General features: G+C 60.4%; 3 protein-coding genes across 3 annotated transcripts in view; 1 reads left to right on the plus strand and 2 right to left on the minus strand.

Moving 5' to 3' along the window:
• Tmprss9 (transmembrane serine protease 9) overlaps positions 1-5,464 on the plus strand; it is an 18,282-nt gene extending 12,818 nt beyond the window's left edge. Inside the window, exons 14-18 of the mRNA XM_042669868.1 lie at positions 800-1,202; positions 3,928-4,099; positions 4,345-4,610; positions 4,795-4,931; positions 5,048-5,464. Of these exons, the coding sequence (XP_042525802.1) occupies positions 800-1,202; positions 3,928-4,099; positions 4,345-4,610; positions 4,795-4,931; positions 5,048-5,209 (1,140 nt within the window). The 3' untranslated portion in view covers positions 5,210-5,464. The remainder of the gene's footprint in view (positions 1-799; positions 1,203-3,927; positions 4,100-4,344; positions 4,611-4,794; positions 4,932-5,047) is intronic.
• A 3,089-nt stretch (positions 5,465-8,553) lies between these two features.
• Timm13 (translocase of inner mitochondrial membrane 13) lies at positions 8,554-9,429 on the minus strand. Its single transcript, XM_042669865.1, has 3 exons — positions 9,230-9,429; positions 9,088-9,156; positions 8,554-8,942 (listed from the first exon to the last, which is right to left on the minus strand). Exons 1-3 carry the CDS (start codon positions 9,347-9,349, stop codon positions 8,844-8,846), a joined length of 288 nt encoding a protein of 95 aa, XP_042525799.1. The 5' UTR covers positions 9,350-9,429; the 3' UTR covers positions 8,554-8,843.
• Positions 9,430-11,497: 2,068 nt separating this feature from the next.
• Lmnb2 (lamin B2) lies at positions 11,498-23,782 on the minus strand. Its single transcript, XM_042669846.1, has 12 exons — positions 23,492-23,782; positions 19,731-19,867; positions 16,995-17,151; positions 16,759-16,884; positions 14,161-14,331; positions 13,919-14,044; positions 13,613-13,833; positions 13,156-13,441; positions 12,969-13,076; positions 12,546-12,665; positions 12,311-12,421; positions 11,498-11,927 (listed from the first exon to the last, which is right to left on the minus strand). Exons 1-12 carry the CDS (start codon positions 23,756-23,758, stop codon positions 11,886-11,888), a joined length of 1,872 nt encoding a protein of 623 aa, XP_042525780.1. The 5' UTR covers positions 23,759-23,782; the 3' UTR covers positions 11,498-11,885.
• Positions 23,783-23,999: the final 217 nt, after the last annotated feature.

The raw sequence follows: 23,999 nt of genomic DNA on the forward strand, positions 1-23,999 counted from the left end.
TCATGGGGCTTGAACTCTGGGCCTTGGCATTGTCCCTCAGCTCTTCAGCTCGAGGTTAGCACCCTACCACTTGAGCCACAGCACTACTTCTGGCTTTTTCTGCTTATGTGGTGCTGAGGAATCGAACCCAGGGCCTCATGCATGCAAGGCAAGCGCTCTACCACTGAGCCACCTTCCCAGCCCTTATTATTTTAAGTTAAAGAAAATGTCACAAACACCTGAAATAAAAACATAAGCAGCCTGGTTCCTGAAACCAGCTTCATAGGTTCAAATCCTTGTCCAAGCAAATTACTCAACCTGTCTGAGCCTCCTGTCTTCAAGACATCAAAGCAGGGGCTGGGAAGGTGGCTCAGTGGTAGAGCGCTTGCCTTGCATGCCTGAGGCCCTGGGTTCGATTCCTGAGCACCACACAAGCAAAAAGAAAAAAAAGCCGGAAGTGGCGCTGTGGCTCAAGTGGTAGAGCGCTAGCCTTGAGCTGAAGAGCTGAGGGACAGTGCCCAGACCCAGAGTTCCACGACTTTCCTGCTTAGGCTGGCTTTGAACTGTGATCCTCAGATCTTAGCCTCCTGAGTAGCTGGGATGACAAGCCTGAGCCAGCGGTGCCCGGCTGCATTGTTTTGTTTTGTTTGTTTAACTTCGCCACAATCAAAGGAAGGAGGGTGGAGGCTCAGAGACACGTGACCTGGGAGACTTCACCTGGCCCAGTCTGGGGGCGAAGTTGAGTCTCCCCTCTCTGTCCCCCCTCCCTGGTTTCTCTGGGGGTTCCCTGCAGAGTACCCACATGATCTTTGTCTTTTAGGGTGACTCTGGGGGCCCCCTGGCCTGTGAGGAGACCCCTGGCATCTTTTACTTGGCGGGCATCGTGAGCTGGGGCATTGGGTGTGCCCAGGCCAACAAACCAGGCGTGTACGCGCGGATCACCCGGCTGAAGGGCTGGATCCTACACACCATGTCCGCAGCTCCCGTCCCCACGCCTCGCCCCTCCAGCACGAGGAGGACACCGGCCACCACCAGCCCCCCCCACAGGATGACCACCCCAGAGGCCACCACCAGCAGAGCCACCAGTCCCAAGGCCACCAGCAAAGCCACCACCCGCCCTGCTAACACGACCATCCCCTCCAGAGCCACCCCAGCCGCAGGACAGATACTGTCCACCACCGTCCCCACCCCCATGGAGACCACCACACGCTCCCAGACACCAGGTACCATGGGGTACAGGGTCACTGCTGCACCACTGCCGTGGCTTGTAGGTTCAAGGCCAAGTGCTGGGGCTGGGCCCTTCTTGCTCTGTGTGCGTGCGTGTGTGTGTGTGTGTGTGTGTGTGTGCACGTGTGTGCGTGCACGCGCACACACACGTGTGTGTGCACTTGCGTGCGCACATGTGCCCTGATTCTTCTTACAAGGCCACTAATCTGGTTGGGTTGAAGTCCACCCCAGTGACCTCGGTTTACCTGCAGTCCCCGTTTTAAGAGCTTGTCTCCAAGCAGGTACCTGTGGCTCATGCCTGTATAATCCCAGCCACTCGAGGCTGAGATCTGAGGATCAAGGTTTGAAGCCAGCCTGGGCAGGAAAGTCTGTAAGACCCTTATCTCCAGTGAACCACCCAAAAGCCAGAAGTGGGGCTGTGGCTCAAGTGGTAGAGCGCAAGCCTCCAGGGAAGCAGCCAAGGAAAAGCTGCAGTCTAAAGTTCAAGGGGCTTCAGCACAGGAATCTGGGGGTCACAGTTCAACCCATCCAAGATCCTGACGGCCATGGACACAGGCATTTTTCCTGGGGCAATGGATCTTGCCTGGTGGCCAAGAAATGCTTTGTTCTGTACCCCCATCTTCTCTGGGGGCCCGGGGTGCAGGGGGGAGCTGTGGTGGGGCCCTGGCTTGCTCTGTGCAGAAACTGGGGCACTCAGGAAGAGGAGGGATGCAGAGAAATGCTGGACTGTGGGCCACCCATACCAGGGCCTTTCTCTCAGGGGTACACTAAAGCTGGGAAGCTGCTCACAACCCCAACTGTCCTGCGTACAGGAGCCGGAGAATATGGGGGGGACATGGGGCCTCCACACAAAGCTCTCTGGGTCCACAGGGCTAGGTCACTGCACCCACTGTATCTTTTTTTCCTTCCCTAATAGCACTGGAGTTTGAACTCAGGACCTATATGGGCCAAGCTTCCAGCCCATTTCAGTTTGGTTTTCAAATAAGATCGCACACTATTTTGTCTGACAGGCCTTGGACCTCGATCCCGTTTGCCTAGCTCAGATGACAGGTGTATGCCTACATGCTTGGCTTCTTTTAAGGTTTTCCTTTAAGCAAGGACTTAGTGTAACAGGATACAAGATCAGGAGAAGTATACAAGGTGGGGGGAGGGTGGGGGAGAAACAAGGAGGGAAACATTTTCTGCTCCCAATTTTGGAAATATAAGTGAAGTTTCTGCCTGGCTTGCTCTTTTTTTTGCCAGTCATGGGGCCTGAACTCTGGGCCTGGATGCTGTCCCTCAGGTCTTCAGCTCAAGGCTAGCACTCTACCACTTGAGCCACAGCGCCACTTCTGGCCTTTTCTGCTTATGTGGTGGTGAGGAATCGAACCCAGGGCCTTATGCATGCAAGGCAAGCACTTTACCACTGAGCCACCTTCCCAGCCCCTGGCTTACTCTTGAGACAGGGTTTCCTGTGCCTCCCATGGAGCCAGGATCACAAGCGTGGGAAGTGGAATGGGAGCTCAGGCCACTCTATTTAAGGCCTTCAAAAGAGGCCACAAGCTGGGTGCCGGAGGCTCACGCCTGTAATCCTAGCTACTCAAGAGGCTGAGATCTGAGGATTGTGGTTCAAAGACAGTTGGGCAGGAAAATCTGTGAGACTCTTATCTCCAATAAACCACTCAGACAACTGGAAGTGGCGCTGTAGCTCAAGTGGTAGAGTGCTCGCCTTGAGCAGAAGAACTGAGGAACGGTGCCCAGGCCCAGAGTTCAAGCCCCATGACCGACCAAAAAAAAAAAAAAAAAAAAAAGGAGGCCACAGCATGGAGTCCCAACAAGGTAGAAAGCACTGTGGCTCAAAGAAGAGGTGTCACCATGTTCCCTTATACCCCAGGGCAGAGAAGTGATCCTGTGAACCTTACCCAACTCATTTGAATTTGGCCCTTCAGCTGAGCTCACTTTGAACTGGACAGTAGCTACAGCCTGGAATGTTTTTTTTGGGGGTCAGATCTGGGGCTTGAACTCAGGGCCTGGGCGCTGTCCCTGGGCCCTTTTGCTCAAGGCTAAAGCACTACCACTTTAAGCCACAGCTTAAGGAGGTAAGAGTCAGACCATTCTGCTGGGTCTGGTTTTGAACTGTGATCCTCAGATCTCAGCCTCCTGAGTAGCTAGGGTCACAGGCGAGTCACCAGCACCCAGCTCAGCCTGGGGAGCGCAGGCAGGGTGCCCTGGGCCCCAGGGCAGTCAATGTGCAAAGGTCTTGCAAGAGCAGGGGTGGGTGTCTGCTCCCCAAGGCTGAGCCTAGCACTGAGATAACTGGAAACAATGAGTGTCAAATGCTATTAGGAAAAAGCCATGGCTGGTTCAATCCCCAGCACTGCCCGAACCCAGAAACAAAACAAGAAAGCACAATAGTAAGGTGGCTCAATGGTAGAGTGCTTGCCTTGCATGCCTGAGGCCCTGGGTTCAATTCCTCAGCACCACATAAGCAAAAATAAAAAAGCCAGAAGTGGCGCTGTGGCTCAAGTGGTAGAGCGCTAGCCTTGAGCTGAAGAGCTGAGGGACAGCGCCCAGGCCCAGAGTTCAGGCCCACGACCGGACCCCCCCCAAAAAAAGAGTTGTGTAGGGCGGCCCCCAAGCCTCCGACGCCAGCGCGGGAAAGGCGGGGCAGGATCGCAAACCCAGGGGGCAGGCCCGTGTGGCTCCGCGGGGCCCAGCCCACCAGCGCCTCGCTCCCCGCAGACTGCGGCCTGGCCCCGGCCTCGGCGCTGACACGGATCGTGGGCGGCAGCGCGGCGGGGCGCGGCGAGTGGCCGTGGCAGGTGAGCCTGTGGCTGCGGCGCCGCGAGCACCGGTGCGGGGCCGTGCTGGTGGCCGAGAGGTGGCTGCTGTCCGCGGCGCACTGCTTCGACGTGTGAGTCCCGCCCGCGGCCCCGCCCACGAGCCACGCCCACTCTCAGAACCCTCTGCGGCCCCGCCCCTGGCCCCGCCCAATCACAAGCCGCACCCGTTTAGCCCCCGCCCCTTTCGTTATAGTTCTTGATCTGGCCCCACCCCTGCCCCCACCCACCAGAAAAGCCCCTCCTCCCGGGGGCGCAATGCGCGGCGGGTGCTGGGGTGGCTGGGCCGGGGCCGACGCGGTGCACGCGCGCCCCGCAGCTACGGGGACCCCAAGCAGTGGGCAGCTTTCCTGGGCACGCCGTTCCTGAGCGGCGCCGAGGGCCAGCTGGAGCGCGTGGAGCGCATCTACAAGCACCCATTCTACAACCTCTACACGCTCGACTACGACGTGGCGCTGCTGCAGTTGGCCGGTCCGGTGCGCCGCAGCCGCCTGGTGCGCCCCATCTGCCTGCCGGGCCCCGCGCCGCGGCCCCCCGACGGCGCGCGCTGCGTCATTACGGGCTGGGGTTCCGTGCGCGAGGGAGGTAAGCGCTGGGGGCGTGGCTCGCCGAGGTGGGCGTGGCCTCCGGCCGGGCTGGGCGAACGGGACTGTAAGACTCCACGGTGTGGGCGGGGCGTCCATGCCGGGAGGGGCGGGGTCTCCGGAGTGGGCGGGGCACTCGGCCCGCGCTGCCCGCCCCGCCCCACCCCTCGGCCGCGCTCCCGCAGGCTCCATGGCGCGGCAGCTGCAGAAGGCGGCCGTGCGCCTCTTCAGCGAGCAGACGTGTCGCCGCTTCTACCCGGTGCAGATCAGCAGCCGCATGCTGTGCGCCGGCTTCGCGCAGGGCGGCGTGGACAGCTGCTCGGTGAGCCGCCCGTCGCCGCCCCCCCCCCCCCCCCGTCCATCCCGCTTCCTGGGCGCCCGCTCGCCCGGGGCCCGGGGTGGAGGCTGGCCCCCGAGCGCCCTTTCCTCTCCCCTCAGGGAGACGCCGGGGGACCCCTGGCCTGCAGGGAGCCCTCGGGCCGGTGGGTGCTCACTGGGGTCACCAGCTGGGGCTACGGCTGCGGGCGGCCCCACTTCCCGGGGGTGTACACCCGCGTGGCCGCCGTGAGGGGCTGGATAGCGCAGAACATCCAGGAGTGAGACCCGACCGAGGACCCCGAGCTGGGCCGCCCCGCGCCGGCCTGGCACCGCACAGAAGCGCAGACCCCTGCTCTCCCATCTTGAGACGAGGACTCCCCCCCACTTGGGGTTAGTGCCCCCTCGGCCCCCCATAGCAGAGCCCTCCAAGCCACCCACACCCCAACACTCCCCCAACTTCCAGGAACCTGCCACAAGTGTCCCCAGCCTGGAGGCGGCCGGGGCTCTAGGCTTCGGGAATAAAACCCGCGCTGACAACCTTGAGCCCCTCTCTTTCTTCTGGGCCTTGTCCAGTCTGTCGTGTGGGGGCTCCCCGCTCTTGCCACCTGGCAGCAATGGCTGAGTCCCTGGCTGACGCCCAGGCCCAGAGCTGGGGGGCTGGCGTGGACTCCCCTCTCCCCGGCACGCATGCTCCCTTTGTCTCATGTCCCGGAGTCTGACCTTCGGTTCTAGTGAGTGTTCCCTTCTCTAGGCCTCTCCCTGGAGTCCGAGCCCTCGGAACCAATCCCCAAAGCCGGGTGGGAGACTCCGCCCCAGGGGGAGTGGCCTGTCCTGCCAGGGACCCCTGAAGGCTTGGGCTCACAGCTTGGGCTGCTGGACAGCTGCAGACGTCCGTCTCCCACCACACTGCAGCCCCTCTCTCCCCTCCCAAAATGGGCTGATGATCTTCTACACCTTCAAGAGGCCTCCTTAAAATTTTACCTAAGTTGGGACTCAGATACTATGAAGCCTCAGTGGCTTTATTTAGTTTGCCAGTCCTGGGCTTGAACTCAGGGTCCAGGCACTGCCACTTGAGCCACAGCACCACTTTTGGCCTTTTCTGTTTATATGGTGCTGAGGAATTGAACCCAGGGCTTCAAGCATGCTCGGCGAGCACTCTACCACTACGCCACATTCCCAGCCCCTGGCCCAGTGTCTCGTGTCGCAATATAAACTGGACAGTGGTTCTAAATGGCCTGAACAGGGCACTTAACATTGCCCAATGTGACCTTGCCAACTTCATAGTCCAAGATCCCCTGCCTTCAGTTCCAAGCCCAATCAAAATCTGGTAACTCATCAAAAAGCCCCCAAGGATACTCCTCCCCCCATAAATCCTTCTCAGTCTAAGATCCTGAAGAAACCTCCCATTTCCTCTTTGCCCTCAGGCTCCCTGCTCGCTCTCCCCTTACAAAAGCTAACACCAGCCTCCTCTGCACCTCCCCCGCTGTCTTTACCCTACCTCAACTCCACTTCCACCACCCCTCCGAGCGGCTGAGGCAATGGGGTCTCCAAAGGGCCTGTGCAAATCAAACCAGACCCCACTGTCTACTGTGTAAGATTTCTTTTTTTTCTTTGTCAGTCGTGGGACTTGAACTCTGGGCCTGGGCGCTGTCCCTCAGCTCTTCAGCTCAGGGCGAGAGCTCTACCACTTGAGCTACAGCGCCACTTCCGGTTTTCTGGTGGTTTATTGGAGATAGGAGTCTCACGGTCTCTCCTGCCCGGGCTGGCTTTGAACCGCGATCCTCAGATCTCAGCCTCCTGAGTAGCTAGGATTACAGGCGTGAGCCACCAGCGCCCAGCTGTGTAGGATTTCTTTACCTCAGCTTTCCTCAGCCCTTGATCTCTGGAGGGCCGGGACCACAGAGAGGCGGCCACTCAAGTTCATGGGGCACCCTACATCCTACCAGCCATCAAACCCAGGCTGGTCCCAATCTCAAGCTGCCACCACCACCAGGGCCCTGCCCTGCCTGTGGGAAAGAGGGACACTGGAAACAGGATTGTCCCACGTGAGACCCTTCCACCCTCAAATTCAGCAGTCCGGGGGCTGGGTAGGTGGCTCAGTGGTAGAGTGGCTTGCCTTGCGTGCATGAGGCCGTAGGTTGATTCCTCAGCACCACATAAGCAGAAAAAGCCAGAAGTGGTGCTGTGGCTCAAGTGGTAGAGCGCTAGCCTTGAGCTGAAGAGCTGAGGGACAGCGCCCAGGACCAGAGTTCAGGCCCACGACTGACCAAGAAAATAATCAACAGTCCCATAACCCCCAGATGGCACTGACATTGCATCCCAGCACACAGGCCTGGCACCACCAGGGCTAGCTATCCAACCACACCTTCCACCTCAACTGCTCCCTGTTCCTATAGAACCAAACAGCCACTTCAGCTTGTCCTCATGCCAAATTCCAGGACGTACAGGAACACACACTGACAGGACTAGAAGGGCATGCTCACACCCTGCTTTAACTGGTGCGGGTCTATGCTTCCATACAGGTGTTTGCCCGCTCAGGGTCCCAGCGTCTGTCCGTACCCTGGTTTATGTTTCCCACATCTCGGCTTTCCAGGCAACCAGGTCCTTGACGGATAGCTCCAACTTCTCCTCCTTCCATGGCTGGATCCAAGGCCAGCGCAGCCTCTCTCTCCAACTGAATCAGAAACTTTCAGCTGTCTCCAGAGCATGTTTACCTTGGTCACCTCCTCCCAGAGGCACATTAATTCCAGGGCAGCTGAGGTGCCCCAAACTCCGAAGCCTTGGAGCTCCCCAAGGTCAAAGCCTATCCACAGCAAGGGGAAGGAATTTGTGTTCCAGTAGGAGAAGCTGCTGCTTTTAGGATCGCAGAGTCCCAGACACAGCAAGATGACCCCAAAACACAAGCTTCCCACTCAGGGAAGCAGCTCATTTCTGGGCTCCCTGGTCAGCTTGTCTTGGGGGCTCTCCACTTATGCTGTTGTTAATAGTATTTGGCCCCTGACACAAATCTTTTTTCCCAAAGTTCTGAGTGTTTGTTATCAGCAGTGTCTGAAAAAATGCAGACAGTACTCTCTTTAGAGATTACTAGCAACCGTCCCTAGCATAACCCATCCTACAGCCCCACCCTGGACAACAACCCTGCTCTGGCCAGCAGCCACTACTCCTTCCTGCCGACATGTCCTCCTCTCAACAAGTAAGAAAAACCAAAAGAAATATTAGTTGCCCTGCCACGAATGGCATTTTGCTTTGCCCCAGCTGCCAGCCTGAGGACCTCCCCCCCTCCACCCGGCGCCACCCAAGATACATCCCCAGTAACCCCAACTGTCAACACTCCTCAACCACCCTTCCAGTACTTCCTACCAACCCATAATACCCCCAGAAAGTGACAGGAGGCTTTCCCTAGCCTTTTTTCTCTCCTGGCCTTTTCAGTCTAATAAGTAGCAGCTTCCATGAGATGAAAACCGGGGTGGGGAGTGGGGCGAATGATGGGAATCTCATCTCCAAGGCCTCCTGTTCCCATGGTCCACAAGTCCCCAGACACGCCTGGGACCCCCACCCAGGCAAGGGATCCAGGGATACAGAGTAATCACTTCCCACCGTCACTCAGGAGGAAAAATACACAAGGGTCTCTCGGCCGCTCTTCGGTTAATTTATTAGTCCACTCTCAGGTGGTCACCTCAACAAGTCCAAACCAGGGCTCTCTCCTGGGCCCAGGCCATACGGCTGAATGAACCGGGCGGGTCAGGGCACCATGCTGCCGGATCCCAGGCAAGCAGGTGGTGTCGCTGGGTTCCCACGCTTTGGGAAGCCACAGGGGTTGCCAGAGGTAAGTGGGGCCGCGGTGCCGGCTGTGCCGCAGGCATCCCCCGGCCCCATCCCCGCCTCGCGAGGCCGGGGCCGGGCTCCGGCCTCCTGGTCACATGTTGGCTCGTTCCCGCTGCAGCCTCGAGTTGTAGGCGCGGGACACGGTGTTCCAGGCGTCCATGTAGCGGTCCATACACATGGCGATGCACTTCTGAGGACGGGAGGAGCCACGCAGCGGTGAGAGCCTGCGCGCCCGCCCGCGCCTCGCCGCCCGGGCTGGGGTGCGCGCGCGTCCGGCCCCGCCGAGCCCCCGCAGGGGTCCCGGCCCCACGGCCAGCCCCACGCCGGCCTCCTACCTGCTCCGAGTTGTCCAGGGAGCCCCCCGGCTTCCCGATGCACTTCCGGAAGCACTTGTCGGTCATCCTCTGTGGGCACGAGTGAGACTCAGCCCGGACGCCCGCCCCCGCGGGGAGCCCCCGGCCCCGGCGCGCCCCGCACCTGCAGCAGCTCCTGCGCGTTGGCCACGGCGATCTGCACCTTCACCTGCTCCATGATGAGCCCCGGGTCCAGCTTACCGCCGCCGGAGCCCCCGAAGTCCGAGCCAAAGCCACTCTCCATGGCTCCGCAGTCAACTGGGCCGCCGCCGCCGCACGCGCCGACCCGCAGCCGCCGGAAGCCAGGCCGCCCGTGGCACCACGGGAAACTATGTTGGAACTACAACTCCCACAAGCCCTCCGCGCAGCCCCGCCGAAGTCCCAGGAGCAAGGATTCCCGGGAAATAAGAATCTAAACTACAATTCCCAGAAGGCTCCATCGCAAGCATTTCCCGGCCCCCATCTTCCTGCGCAAGCGCGCCGCGTAACGGTGGGGGGGGGGGAGATCACGTGACGGCGCGCCACGCTGGGGCCTAGGCTTCCCGGGGCGCCGCGATCCACTCGGAGACAGCAGTCAGAATCAAAAGTGTTTATTGGTGTTGTACAAAAGTTTCCAGTCATAAAACGTATATTACAAGTCATTGGAGGAAAGGAAAAACACCACACGTTTGGCATGCATCTCAAAAGTAAAACCTCCGAACCTAACGAGCCCCTCCGGGGCGCGGGGCGCGGGCCGCTCCCGTCCTGCCTGGAGCAAAGCTGAGCGCCCTGCCCGCCGGCCCGGCCCCGCGGCGGCTGCCCCCGACCTCACAAGCCCCGGGAAAGGAGTCCCACTGCCAGCCAAGGAGTCCTTAGCGAGGGGGCAGGGACGGAGGGAGGGCCGTGCTGGACAGCACACCCCGAGTCCAGCGCCGATCCTCAAACCCACGGGACTCCATGCCGAGACTCGCTCAGGCGTCAGATCCACGGTCCGTGCGGTCCTGCTGCGGAGGTGGGGAGGGGAGGCGAGGCGGGGCCTTCAGGGCCACCAGGTCAGGCCGTGATGGTGCAGGAGGCCAAAGTGAGCTGGCTGTTTCCCCGGCCCAGGCCTCCACCAGAAACTAACTGGGAAAGATACATACATGGTCCTTTGCTGGAAAAGGTAATCCACAGCCCAGAGAAGTGTGGCCAGGGAAGAAATCCAGGCCTTCTGGAAGGGAAGGCCAGGTGCACTCCAGGGCTAGAGATTGGTGGCAGTAGCTGGTGCGTTCCCTGCTCAGGCCTGGCCGATTGACAGATTCTGGCCACAGCTGTGCCTAGGAACAGCCACAGTGGGGCAGGGAGGTCCCACCGTCTGTGGCCACAGCTGCTCTGTAAACAGTACGAGTGTTTACAGACTGGGGACAGCATGACCTCTGGCTCAGTAAGACTAGCTGCACTTTCTGAAGGAAATGTCATTGGGGAAGGGGGGCTCAGAGCTGGTCAACACAGGAGCCCCACTTCCCTGTGCCACCCCTGGAAGGATGGTTGGCTTCTTGTGGCCTGAGCCACTGGAGCAGGGGTCTTGGCAACCTGTGTACTGACCAATGTAAAAAAATAAATATCCATTAAAAAAATAACTTCTGTGTCTGTGTGGGAGGGGAAACAGTATTGGAGAGGGCTGCCAGGTGCCAGAACCATTTGAAGGATGGCGGGTATCAGCGTGTGTGACTTAGGAGGGTCACTGCAGTGCAAGTCACAGATAAAGCCACAAAGCAGACACATTCAGTGTACGTGAGGGGCCCAGCTCTGCAGGTTAGGATCCACCCAGCGCGCGCGCTCAACCGCTCTCAGACTCCTGGCCTTGGCTCCTGAGCTCAGCAAACCACTTTGACCTTTTCCCTTTTTTGCGTACTGGTGATGGCTTAGAAAGGGGGCACCCCACTCCCCAGGCTTCCTCCTCTTGCCTTCTTCTTCCTCAGGTTTAGGAAGGACAATGGATATGCCTTAGATCTAGAAGCCGCCCTCCGGTCTCCTGCCCATGCCACCACTGGCAGGAATGTCACAACCTTCAGATCCAGGGCAGTCAGGGCTGGCCGCTCCTACTCGTCACCCAATTCTGGGTGCAAGGATGGTACCCCAGTGTCAGATGTAGAGCCACCGAATAGTAACAAACTGGTACCCCACCCCACCCCACCCCCTGCCTGGCTAGAACCTGGATTCTGAGTTTTGTTTTTAAGATTTAAAAAATAATACCCATGGGGCTGGGAAGGTGGCTCAGTGGTAGAGCACTTGCCTTGCATGCCTGAGGCCCTGGGTTCGATTCCTCAGCACCACATAAGCAGAAAAAGCCAGAAGTGGCACTGTGGCTCAAGTGGTAGAGCGCTAGCCTTGAGTTGAAGAGCTGAGGGACAGCGCCCAGGCCCAGAGTTCAGGCCCCACAACCGGACCAAAAAAAAAAAAAAAAATACCCACATCTACCAAATCCCAACTAGTTTCCCACTATCCACCGCAAGACTCAAGGGGCCCCTCCTGCTGCTCCTAGCTGACGCCCGCCCTCCACACACAGGCAGTGAGACCCAGGAGGGGGGGCTCCTGCAGCACCCCACTGGCCCTGCCTTGGTGGATGGGAGGGACAAGTCTCCTGGACAGTGGACAGTGGGGACGTAGGGATCGAAGGATACAGGAAGCACAGCAGAGCCAGCGCCACCTTCTGGCAGTTTGCTTAGAAATTGTCTAGAAATGTACCAAGGACTAAGGGAAGCCAACCATAAAAAAATACTCTTCAGTAGCTCTGGGAAGGCCGAGGGCTGCCGAGCAGCTCACATGACGTAGCAGCCCCTGGACGTGGTCCTCGGGTCCCCCTGTGAGGAATGGAGGGTGCCTGTCAGCGGGGGCAGTGAGTCCACACAGGGAGGCGACACCCCTGCCCCGGTGACACACCGTTTCTAGAGCTTTCCATATTCCATTACCCTATCTGTGTGAACTGGACTATCTGTCCCCAGAGCCATTCTGACTGGCCAGCACCTCAGCCTGCAGGAAGCATGGGGAGTGTTGGGGGGTACACTCTGCTCTGCCAAGGCCCACCTCTTGGGAACCCCCAGGCCAGCCCTACTGTCACAGAACCCACCACCCCAGGGCTCATAAAAGCTCCCAGTTGAGAAGTCAGGGGGCTCCTCAGGTGTTCTGCTGGGGCCCCAAGAACATGTGTATGTCTACGTGGGGTGCAGTGCGGCCCCTCCCCTACCTGCTGGTGGAACAGGTCCTCCTCTCCGAACTCCGCTTCCACCTCCTCCTCGCCGTTCTCATTCTCCCTGGCCACGGAGGAGGACTGCTTCACAGCTCGCACAGCTACCTCCTGGGAACACGAGCCCACCCAGGCCAGGAGCGCCATCAGAACTAGCGCCCAGCCAGGCCCCGCCACCGCACACCTGTCTCCAGCAGCCCCACGCTGCCTGAGGGGGCTCCCGGCCCACACGCACCTCTCCGTCGGAGTTGACCAGGATGGTTCGGAAGCTCTCACCGGAGCCCCAGCTGTTCTGGCTCTTCCACACCAGGGTCGATGGGGGGCTATGGGCCACCCCTGCACCGGCTGCCCACACCTAGAGGACCAGGGCACCCATCAGTTATCTCTGGCCCTGGGGTTAGAATTAAGAATGCAGCCCTTCCAGAAGACCACGCAGGGTCTGAGGTGCAGAGCTTTCTGCAGAAAGACTCTGTAATCGGGGGCTGGGCCACACAGGAAGTCCCTTGGATTCCAGGCCCCTAACTGGGACACTCCTTGAGCCCTGCTACTCCGATGGCAGGGGATGGGGGACTGGCACCTTCACCAGGCTCCTGGAAGGCCCGGACACAGTGCTGACCTCGGGGCCGACATCCCGCCCCCCTTCCCTGCTGTTACTTACCGTGACGGTCTGGCCAGCCCGCAGGACGTACTTGGGTGTGAACTTGTAGGCAATCTCATCGCCCTCAAGGACCTGCCTCTTGATCCTCCAGTTCCCTAGGGACTGGTCCTGGGGACGCAGACATGTGTGAGACCCACAGCCAGCAGCACAGTGACACCTGAGTACCACCACGGCCTGGCCCACTCACCTTGTCCGAGTTGTTCTTGAGCTGCACGAACCTGCCCTCCAGGTCCACCTCCTCAATGCTCACGCTGCCCACGGCGGAGGCCTGCTGGGCCAAGCGGAAGCTGCCGCTGCTGCTGCTGCTGCCTGAGCCGATGCCGCTGGAGGCGCTGCCCGGGGACTCCTCCACCTCCAGCCGCCGGCGCTTGCTGCGGCCCGACCGGCCCACCACGGACGCGCTGCTGCTGCTGCTGCTCGACGTGGCCCGCGAGATGGTGACCCGGGAGGACGGGCTGGGGGACAGCTTCAGCCTGGCTCAGTGGGGAGGCAGGGGTGACTACAGCTGACCCGGCTCCGTTGCTTCGCTCCCTCATGCACCCCGTTCCCATCCTCTCCCACCCCTGCTAAGCCTAGCCAGCCCTCCTGGCCACCCTCCCCCGGCACCTGGCTTCTTGTCCCCCCTCCTCCCCCGACCCCCTCACCTCTCCTCCTCGCCCTCCAGCAGCTTGCGGTAGGCGTTAATCTCCATGTCCAGTGCCAGCTTCACGTCCAGCAGCTCCTGGTACTCGGCTAGCTGCTGCTGCATCACGTCCCGCATCTCCGTCATCTCCTGCTCCTTGGCATCCAGCATCTTGCGGAACTTATCACGCTCGCTGGCCAGGGAGCTCTCCAGCTCCCGGATGCGGTCCTCGGCTGCGCTGGCCTGCAGACAGCAGCCCGGTCAGCAGGGGAGACCCGGACTCCGGGGCGCTCGGGGCAGTGCATGCGTGGGCAGCGCAGGGCCTCACCTGCTTCTGCAGGCTCGAGAGCTGGTAGCTGAGGGACTCCACGCGCATGCGCGCCTCCTGGAGCTCCTCCCGTGCGGCACTGGCCGCCTTGTCGTTCTGGTCCGAGCTCAGCTTGGCGTTGTCCAGCTGTGGGGGGAGGAAGGGGGGGTGTAGGAGGTGAGGGATGAGGGGCATGGGGGCGAGGGGGCAGCAGGAGGTGAGGGATGGGGGGCACAGGGAGTGTGGGATCCCCATGGCCGCACCTTGGCCTGGTAGGTCTGCTCCAGCTCCTGGCGGTAAAGCTGCACTTGCTGGTCATGCTGGCCGCGCAGCTCCTCGAGCGCCCGGGCCAGCTTGGAGTCGAACTCCTGCTGCCGCCCGCTGTCCACCTCCACCAGGCGTCGCTCATGCCGCCGCCGCGTCTCTCGCACCTCCTGGCAGGGCAGGGTGGCCGCCGCACACCAGTGAGCCCCAGCCTCGATCTCCCGGGGGACCCCACCTCTGGTCACCCACCCCGGGGCACTGCACAGCACCACATGGCCGTACAGAGAGCCGGGTGCCAGCTCAGTGAGGACGGCAGACTCCAGGCCCCCGGGCTTGCAAGTTCCCAGGTCTCTGCCCTGGTGGGGGCCCAGAGCTGGAAGCGGGCACAATGTTCTGGTACAAACAGAAACCATGCACAACCTGTGCAGACCCTACAAGCTGTAGCTAGCACCCTGAGGTGCGAGCTTGCACCTGTAATCCTGGCTACTCAGGAGACTGGATGTGAGGATTGAGGCTCGAAGCTAGCCCACGCAGAGAAATCTCTGACTTTTTTTTCTTTTTTTGTCAGTTGTGGGGCTTGAACTCAGGGCCTGGGCGCTGTCCCTCAGCTCTTGTTTTTTGGGGGGGTCAGTTATGAGGCCTGAACTCTGAGCCTGGGCACTGTCCCTCAGATCTTCCTCAAGGCGACCGCCCAACCACTTGAGCCACAGCGCCAATTCCAGCTTTTTTTTCTGCTTATGTGGTGCTGAGGAATTGAACCCAGGACCTCATGCATGCGAGGCAAGAGCTCTACCACTGAGCCACCTTCCCAGCCCCTGTCCCTCAGCTCTTCAGCTCAAGGCTAGCGCTCTACCACTTGAGCCACAGCACCACTTCCAATTTTCTGGTGGTTTATTGGAGATAAGAGTCTCACAGAGGGCTGGGAAGGTGGCTCAGTGGTAGAGCGCTTGCCTTGCATGCCTGAGGCCCTAGGTTCGATTCCTCAGCACCACATAAGCAAAAAGAAAAAAGCTGGAAGTGGTACTGTGGATCAAGTGGTAGAGTGCTAGCCTTGTTCAGGCCCCACGACCGGACCAAAAAAAAAAAAAAAAAAAAGTCTCACAGAGCCAGGTGCCAGTGGCTCACGCCTGTAATCCTAGCTACTCAGGAGGTTCAAAGCCAGCCTGGGCAGGAAAGTCGGTGAGACTCATCTCCAATAAACCACTAGAAAACCAGAAGTGGCGCTGTGGCTCAAGTGGTAGAGTACTCGCCTTGAGCTGAAGAGTGCAGGGATAGTGCCCAGGCCCAGAGTTCAAGCCCTACAACCGACCAAAGGAAAAAAAAGAGTCTCACAGAAGTCCAGCCTGGATTTGAACTGTGATCCTCAGATCTCAGCCACTGGAGTAGCTAGGATTACAGACGTGAGCCACCAGAAGCTGACCTGTGAGACTCTTATATCCAATTAGCCAACAAAAAAAACTGAAGTGGAGCTGTGGCTCAAGTGGTAGAGCTCCAGCCTTGAGTGAAAAAGCAAAGCCAGAGCATAAAGCCAGGAGTTCAAGCCTAGCACTGGCACACACAAAAAAGCACAAAACAAAGAGATGCATTACCAGGCTGAGTGTGCAGTTCACACACATTGAGACTCTGGTCCTGCTCTAGTAGCTCCCCTACACACAGGTACTGAGAGTTCACCCCCAGCGCTCAAGGTGGTGGTCCAACTGAGGTGACAGAGGCCCAGGCCACCAGGGTAGCCAGGGACAGGAGGAGGGGTGCAGTGTGAATGCAGCACTGCTCCACTGGCGGGAAGATCTGCCCTTTGCCACCCGATCATGGAGCACAGAAGTGTCTGTCTACTTTCTATCTACATACATCCATGCAGGTATCCATGCATCCGTCCGCCCATCCATCTCTCCCTCCCTGCCTTGTCCCCAGGGGTGGGCAGACATCGTCAGCTCCAGTGGAGGCTGAAGCTGGCCAGGCTGAGCGCTGTTACCTTCAGAGAGCTGCGATGGGCAGCTCTGACAGCCTGTACCAACTTTCTCTGAGGGCTCCTCATGGGGCCCCGCTTCCGAGTGGCCCCCAAAGCCCTTCTCAGGACTCCCCTCCTCACAGAGATCCTCAGGGGCTTCTCCACCTGCCCCTTCCTAGGCATGCGACCCCTCATGGTGGCTGGCGCCGTGGCCGGGCCTGGCGAGCCCTGGACACTGCTCCTCAGCTGCACAGGCATCCTCCCCCGCAGCGTGCCAGGCCGCGTCCACGGCGCTGAGCAGGGTTCTGGCCTGGCCTATGACAGCATAGCCAGGCTCTGTGATGCGTGTGGCCAGCCACACAGCACGGCCATGTGAGGGAGCTGGAGAGGCGGGGGCAGGGCTGGGGGGCTGTGCTGGTGTCTAAGGGGACACCTGGTAGGCTAAACACTGTCCCTGTCAAAGGCCTGTCCACACCCTGACCCCAAGCCTGACTGGCTGTGTGCACACAGATCTTCACAGGTTTCAAGAGATGTCCTAGGCTACTCAGGTGGCCGGCCCATGACAAGGGTCTCTACCTGGACACCCAGAAGCAGCAGGAGAAGGGGGGGAGGCCACAGGAAGAAGCCCCCAGTGCCAAGCACCCCTCACCTCCTCGAACACGCTCTTGCGGAAGTCCAGCTCCTCCTGCAGGCTCTGGCAGCGGTTCTCCAGGTCCACGCGCATCAGCGTCTCTTTCTCCAGCTGCTTTTTGGCCACTGCGTGACCATCCTCGGCCTGAGAGACACACAGAGCTGAGGGGATGATCTGAGCGCGCGCACTCCGCCGGGCCAGCCCTCAGGTCCCCAGGGCCCTCCCCTGTGGCCGCCTGGCTCCACCAGGCCCACCTTGGCCAGCTGCGCCCGCAGCTCCGCCACGTCGCTCTCCAGGCTGCGCTTGTCACTGAGGGCGGCGGCCAGCTCGGCCTCGCTGCGGTGGAACTGAGACTCCAGGTCCTTCACGCGGCCCTGGGCCACCGTGAGCTCTCCTTCCCTCTTCTTGGCGCTGGAAGTCAAGCAGCGAAGTTAAGACAGGAGGATGTGCAGTTACCTGGTCATCAAGAAGTGTTTGGGCAGTGTCCAGAGGGTCACCTTGGAGCTCATCAGATCACTAGGGCCAGTTCCATGATGTACCCCAGGACAACAGTTGCACATAGCAACCTGGAGCAGGGGCTCTGCCAGCCCCTCCCCCGTGAGGGCTGGGACAGGGAACTGCATGTCATTGATTAAAGTTACAGAGGGAAACTGTCTTTGGAAAGAGTGCCTTGTTTGTAACTGAGCAGGCTCACCCAGCAGTTCTATAAGTCAGAAAACCCAGGCACAGTCTTTTCTTTTTTTCTTGGTCAGTCATGGAGCTTAAACTCTGGGCCTAGACGCTGTCCCTCAGCTCTTCAGCAAAAGGCAAACGCTCTACCACTTGAGCCACAGAGCCACTTCTGGTTTTCTGGTGGTTCATTGGAGAGAAGAGTCTTATGGACTTTCCTGCCCGGGGCTGGCTTTGAACTGTGATCCTCAGATTTCAGCCTCCTGAGTAGCTAGGATTACAGGCGTGAGCCACCAATGCCTGGCCCCCAAGCACAGTCCTCAACATGAACACTGAGAACGTGGGGTTTTGGCTCTTGGATTCTGATCTTGTGTCCTGGTCTGCCCCTGGGCTTGCACACGGGGTACTGCTGGCCTCCACGCTCCACACTGCAAGCACCACAGTCCTGACAGGCTCCATGGTGAGCATGGTGCAGGCTCCGTACCCAGAGCACAGACTGTACATAGCTACAGGGCTGCACACCTCAAGTCCCTGAGGTGGACTTTTGGGGGACACCGGAGCCATCCAACCACACAGGCAAGGCCCCGGGACATGACCTGTGCCCTCACAACACAGTTCCTGAGCATACACGGACAGACCAGGGCCTTGGGCAGCAGGAAAGGAAGGTGGGCTAGAGGTGCCAGCTGGAAGTGGTGCTGCAGACCTGCAGACCAGGCTGGACCGAGCATGCAGAGCATGCCCAGTGATGCAAAGGTCCTGGGGTGAGGTGTGCCCAGCACTGAGGAGACCTCAGGGGCCAGAGTGGGACTGGCAAAGGAAGGAGAGGCTGGATCCTAACTTTAAATGGCAGGGCACCATGTGGCGAGTGTGGCTGAGGCTCAAGCACCCATATTTAAGCAGACACATAAAGCAGACCCACCATGGAGTGCCAGCAGAGATTTCCTGAAGCCATCAGCTGGAAGAGGGTCCAGAAGGATGTGATGCTATATAAAGGGACAACTGGGCTGGGAATGTGGCTTAGTGGTAGAGTGCTTGCCTAGCATGCATGAAATCCTGGGTTCCATTCCTCAGTACCACATAAATAAAAAAAACCGGAAGTGGTACGGTAGCTCCAGTGGTAGAGTGCTAGCCTTGAGCTCAAGAGCTGAGGGACAGCACCCAGGCCTTAGTTCAAGCCGTAAACCAAACAAGAAAAGGACAGCTGGGCGCTGGTGGCTCATGCCTATAATCCTAGCTACTCAAGAGGCTGAGATCTGATAATCACGGTTCAAAGCCAACCTGGGCAGAAAAGTCCATGAGACTCCTCTGATTTCCAATAAACCATCAGAAAACTGGAAGTGGCGCTGTGACTCAGGTAGAGCACTCACCTTGAGCTGAAGGACCAGCTCTGAAGGCCCAGAGTTCAAGTCCCATGACTGACAAAAATACAGGGGGGGGACACATCTGGCAAGGTTTGCTGCTCTCAACTGTTTAAGGTAAGAACCAGGGCTGGGGGCAGCTCAGGGAGCACCTAGATGCCCTGTGCAGGACCTGGGTTCATCGCCCAACACGGCCAAGAGCACAAACAGCTGTGGGAGATCCAGTGACGTGGACTCTCCCGGTCCGTGTGGCCCATCCCCATGCTCTCCTTCGCTAGTCCCGGGAATACCCTGAGCCACAGCCACGCACCTACCCAGGAATTGTGGGGGGAGGTGGCAGCCTGGGCTGGGCTGGGCAGCGAGCGCCACATGGGAGCCTGAGGTCTGATTCCCCAATTCCTGGCACCTGGACCCCCAGTGTGAATGCTCAAATAGTCCCTGAGAGCCCGGAGCTCTGGGTGGGTGGCGCACGGACCTGGGTGGCCTGGAGGGCGACATCTCCCAGCACAGGGAAGGCCTGTGGAGTGGGCCTCCCCTCGAACATGTGTGGGGCTCTGGACACTGCTGGAAATGAGGACCTAGCCCCAGGCTGAATTCCAATGTGAGCGGGACTAGCTACCTGTCCAACACCAGGTGGCCAGGGCAGTTGGCCTAGAAAGGCCTTTTGACCCGCCCACTGAAAGGGGCGTCTCCCTGCAAGGGGCCCACCCCAAGGGGTCATCACAGAGAGCAGTGGGAAGAGACCACACAATACCCAGGTCAAAGCCAACCCAGAGCTTAATCCCATTACAGAACAAGGCCACGCCCACAGGGTCTCACCACTGTGGGCCCCACAGCTGTCCCAATAAGCGTGCCTACGCACCCCACTTCTCCCAGGGAGCCCCACGGGCAACTGCGGCTTCTGAGGGCCTCCAGCCTGTCCCACGGAGGCTGCCCATGCTGGGCCTCCCCGTGGCCACCTACCTCTTGTCGGCCTCTTCCAGCTCGGCTCTCGCTTTGCCGATCTCGATCTGCAGGCGGGCGCGCTCTCGGGCCGTCTCGTCCAGCACCCGCCGGGCATCAGCCAACTCCGACTCGTACAGCGCCTTGATGCCGCTCACCTGGGGAGGCAGCCCCGCATGAAGGCCCCGGGAGACCCCAGCCCAGTGACAGCCGCTCACAGGGAGCTCCCCGGTGGCGACAGGCACCTGTGTCCCCAGATGGGGCCTGGGGGCCCACTGCCCAGCCCCAGTTCAGAACCACTTCCAATCTCTCAAAGGGGGGGGGGGCTTATGATGGTGACTCAGTGTGTACAGGACCCCACGCTGCCATCCCGAGACCAACACCCGCACCAGAGTCTGCTTCCCTCTCTCAGGTGGTTCAAGAGGTCTCCTGACCCCTTCGGGCCAAGCTCCGCCCACTGGCACGTGGCAGCCGTGGATCAGGAGCCCCCACGCCCAACAGGGTCCCAGCAGCAAGGCTAGGGAGGGAGGGGAGATAGGCCAGGGGGGAGGGGAAGATGGGGAGACAAGTTGTTGGGGGGAGGAAGACAGGCAGGGAGGGGAGGGACAAGGACGGTTCCCCTGGATGGGGAAAGCCTCTTCCTGAGCCAAGCTCATCGCCAGCTGGCGTTAGAGCCAGGCGTCCACTCCACGTGGTCCCACAGCTGCCACCTGCCGGGCTCCCGGGATGCCACTTGTCCCTGCCTTGGCCACACACAGCAGCTGGGAGGACTCGGGTTTCCCACTGTCCTTGGCACCCCTCCCTCATCTCCTCACACCCAGGGCTACGTGCTAATGCGTTTAGACACAAGTGCAGCAAACCCCGACGGAGCCCCCGCCCCCCTCCCCCGCAGCCACAAGTGTGGGGGGGGGCTGGGCACTCACCCCGCAGTGGGGGGGGCTGGGCGCTCACCCCGCAGTGGGGGGGGGCTGGGCGCTCACCCCGCAGTGGGGGGGGGGGCTGGGCGCTCACCCCGCAGTGGGGGGGGGGGGCTGGGCGCTCACCCCGCAGTGGGGGGGGGCTGGGCGCTCACCCCGCAGTGGGGGGGGGCTGGGCGCTCACCCGGCAGAAGTGCCACCCTGGCACAGCCACAGGGCTCGCAGCCCAGGGCACCTCTGAAGAGCACCAAGAGTCCACCTGCCCAGCATGCACACCCCTGACAACAAAGAACCATCTAGAAAAAGTGTCTATGGAGAGGGGTGGTCACTCCCATGTGCTCCACCAACACTGCAATGCCACAGGCCAGGGTCGGATGAGCTAGACACCCCACAATGTGGGGGGGTCCTCCACTGATGGGACAGCCAGACAGAGGGATCCAGAGACAGGGGAGTGGACTGCCCTCCTGAGGCTGGGAGGGAATGGGTGATGGAATGTTCCAGAACTGGCCAGCCTAGACCACACTACAGCACTGAACTGCAAGTCCACTGGATGGGAGCTCAAGGTCCATCCTGTCCATGGGCGGCCACTACCCCATGCCCACGGGCCAGAGAAGAGGCTGCCAAGGACCTGGCACTTAAGGCAACACCACACAGGCTTGCTGGGACTCGGGTGTCCTGCATGTAGAATGTGGGGTTCAGGCTGAAATGTGGGGCTCACCTGGAGCAACAGGGCCCTAAAGACCAGCCGAGTCTCCCTGTTGGCCAAGTGTAGGATCTTGGGTCACTGCCCCTGTGGGCAGGGCAAGCTCAGGCCCCTCACCTCTTGTCACCCCATGTCATACATGGGGAAGAGGCTGAGGCCTCCTACTGACCGCCATGGGTAGGGGAGAGAAGGGGCACTGACAGGGATCCAGGGCAGGGTGACAAAACAGCCCCTTCCCTCTGGGTCTGGGATCCTCTTCCCCCAGAGACGAGTGGACAGGGCTGCGGGAAACAGAAGACACTGGGGGAGCGCTCTGCCACTTGAGCCACAGCGGCACTTCTGGTTTTCTGGTGGTTTTGTGTAGATAAGTCTCATGGAAGTCTGGGCTGGAATTGAACCGTGATTTTCAGATCTCAGACACCTGAGTACTAGGATGACAGGCGTGAACCAGCGGCACCCGGCCTGAGGGTCTTAATAAGCCACCCCAGACACCGCCAAAGCACAAACAGGTGAACAGGCCAGGAGAGCAGGGCTTCTTGCACACTAAGCCAGTCCAACACCCCAAAAGCACCCCCACACGACAGGAGGCCAGTTAAGACCCCAATCTGAAGCTACTCAGCCTGTCTGACAGACAGCAACCAGCCTGGGGACTGAGATGCCCCCAGGTAAAGCCCCCAGGCAGGCAGCCATGGGGATAACTCTTCCATCATGAGGCAGAGAGCCAAACAGAGGCTCAAAATCCACGTGGCCAACCAGGCCCCCACAGCTCACACCTGTGATCCTAGCTACTTAGTAGGCTGAGATCTGAGGATCTCAGTGCAAAGCCAGCCCTAGCAGGAAAAGTCCATGGGACTCTAGTTTCCAATGGAGCCATGGCTCAAGTGGTAGAGGACTAGCCTTGAGCAAAAAAGCTCAGGGACGGCACCCAGGTCCTGAGTTCAAGCCCAGGACTGGCACAAAAAGTAGTGACTTGAAAACACACTCGTAGTACCCTCGTCCTGCCCCAAAAGCCCGTGTGTGTGTGGTAGCAGCAGGTACTCAGTCCCCTGCAGGCGGCTCACTCACTCCAGCCCTGGGGTCCTTCCAGGGTTGCCAAAACCCCTAGTGACACCCTGGACTTATCCATGTAAGTAGGGGGACCCCCTTCCTCTGGAGACCCGCCATTGGACTGGGCGGGGTTCTGTGAGAAAGCAAAGAGCCACTCCTGGGTCAGGACCACAGCCAGGGGTCTGTCCCAAGGACCCCTGGTCAGCACACACACACTCCTACACCTATGATGGGGTGTGGAGCTTCCTTATCGCTAGTTAAGTCTTCCAGTATCCCCGAACCCCAAAGGTGCCACTGGGTCCAAGATCTTCACCCATCCCCTACTTCACATTTTTCTTGGGGTGGAGTTGGATAGACCAACAAGTCCCAGGCCCAACTGAGGCCCCCTGATCTCCAAGAGACACTCAGACCCCAAAAGCCTTGAGAACCAAGATCACGTGACACCCCAGAGCCCCTCCCCAGAGACTTTAACACCCCTCACCGAGTTGCCAACCACATGCCTAACCCGTTAGGGGTGGGGTAGTCCACTCAGGCTCACACCCCCTTATAGGGGGGGAGGAGGTCCCCCAAACCTCCTAGCAGGGATAAAGCACACCACCCCACACTGTGGTTCCCAAGGCAGAGTGACCCCAAATTCCCTGCACCTTTTCCTCGGATAATCCAGGTCATTCCCTGGGGGAACTCCCCAGGAAGCCCCCGCGCCCTGATCCTCCTCGGTCGTCCATACTCAGGGCGCCCCACCCCCCCAAGACAGCCTTGGCCCTCCCCCGGGTTGGGTGAGGAGGACCTGGCTGGCACCTGTCCCTCGGGACCCCTGTGGAAGCGTCACCCCGAGGTTCCCTGGAATCTCAGGGACGAGGTCCCTCAGGGCACTCCTTTCAGGGACCCTCCCCCCCCAAAAAAACACCCTTGTCCCCCCCTCCCCGGCCCCGTTAGGGGGCAAGACCTTTCTGAACCCTCGGCCCTGGGGTTTCCGCGATCCCCGGCAATCTGCAGTTCGGATCTCCGGAAATCGGCGGGGGGGGGGGGGCGCCGGGGGGCGGGGCCTTGCCCGTCCCGCCCTCCCCGGGGGTCCCGGGCGCCCCCGCCCCCCCTCTGCCCCCCCCCCCGCGTACCTCGCGCGTGGTCACCTCCTCCTTCTCCGAGATCTTGAGCAGCAGCCGGTCGTTCTCCAGCTCGAGGGCGCGGACGCGGTCGATGTAGACGGCCAGGCGGTCGTTGAGCTCCCGCAGCTCTTCCTTCTCCTGCAGCCGCGACAGGCGCGTGGGCGACAGCGGCGTGGCGGCGCCGCCCGCGCGGCCGGGCAGCGGGGAGGCCATGGCGGCGGCGGCGGCTCGCGGCCCGCGCGGCTCCCGACGGCGACCCGGGCTCGGCGCGCTCATTCAATCCGCGCCGCGAAAGATGGCGCCGCCGTCACCGGCCGCCGCCGTCGCTGCTGTGCCGCCGCCTCGCCTCGCCTCGCCTCGATCGCTCGCGCGCGCGCGCCCGCGCGGGGCACGCCGGGGGGAAGAGCGCGAAGAACGCTGGGAGATGTAGTTGGGGCGCCGTCGCCGCGAGGCACGCTGGGACTTGTAGTTTCCGGCTGGTTCTTGCGGTGGGGAGTGGGAAGGATCCCGCCGCGGC

This window comes from Dipodomys spectabilis, unplaced genomic scaffold (genome assembly GCF_019054845.1).
Source record: "Dipodomys spectabilis isolate Male_0828 unplaced genomic scaffold, ASM1905484v1 ptg000511l, whole genome shotgun sequence".
NCBI classification, from domain to species: domain Eukaryota; kingdom Metazoa; phylum Chordata; class Mammalia; order Rodentia; family Heteromyidae; genus Dipodomys; species Dipodomys spectabilis.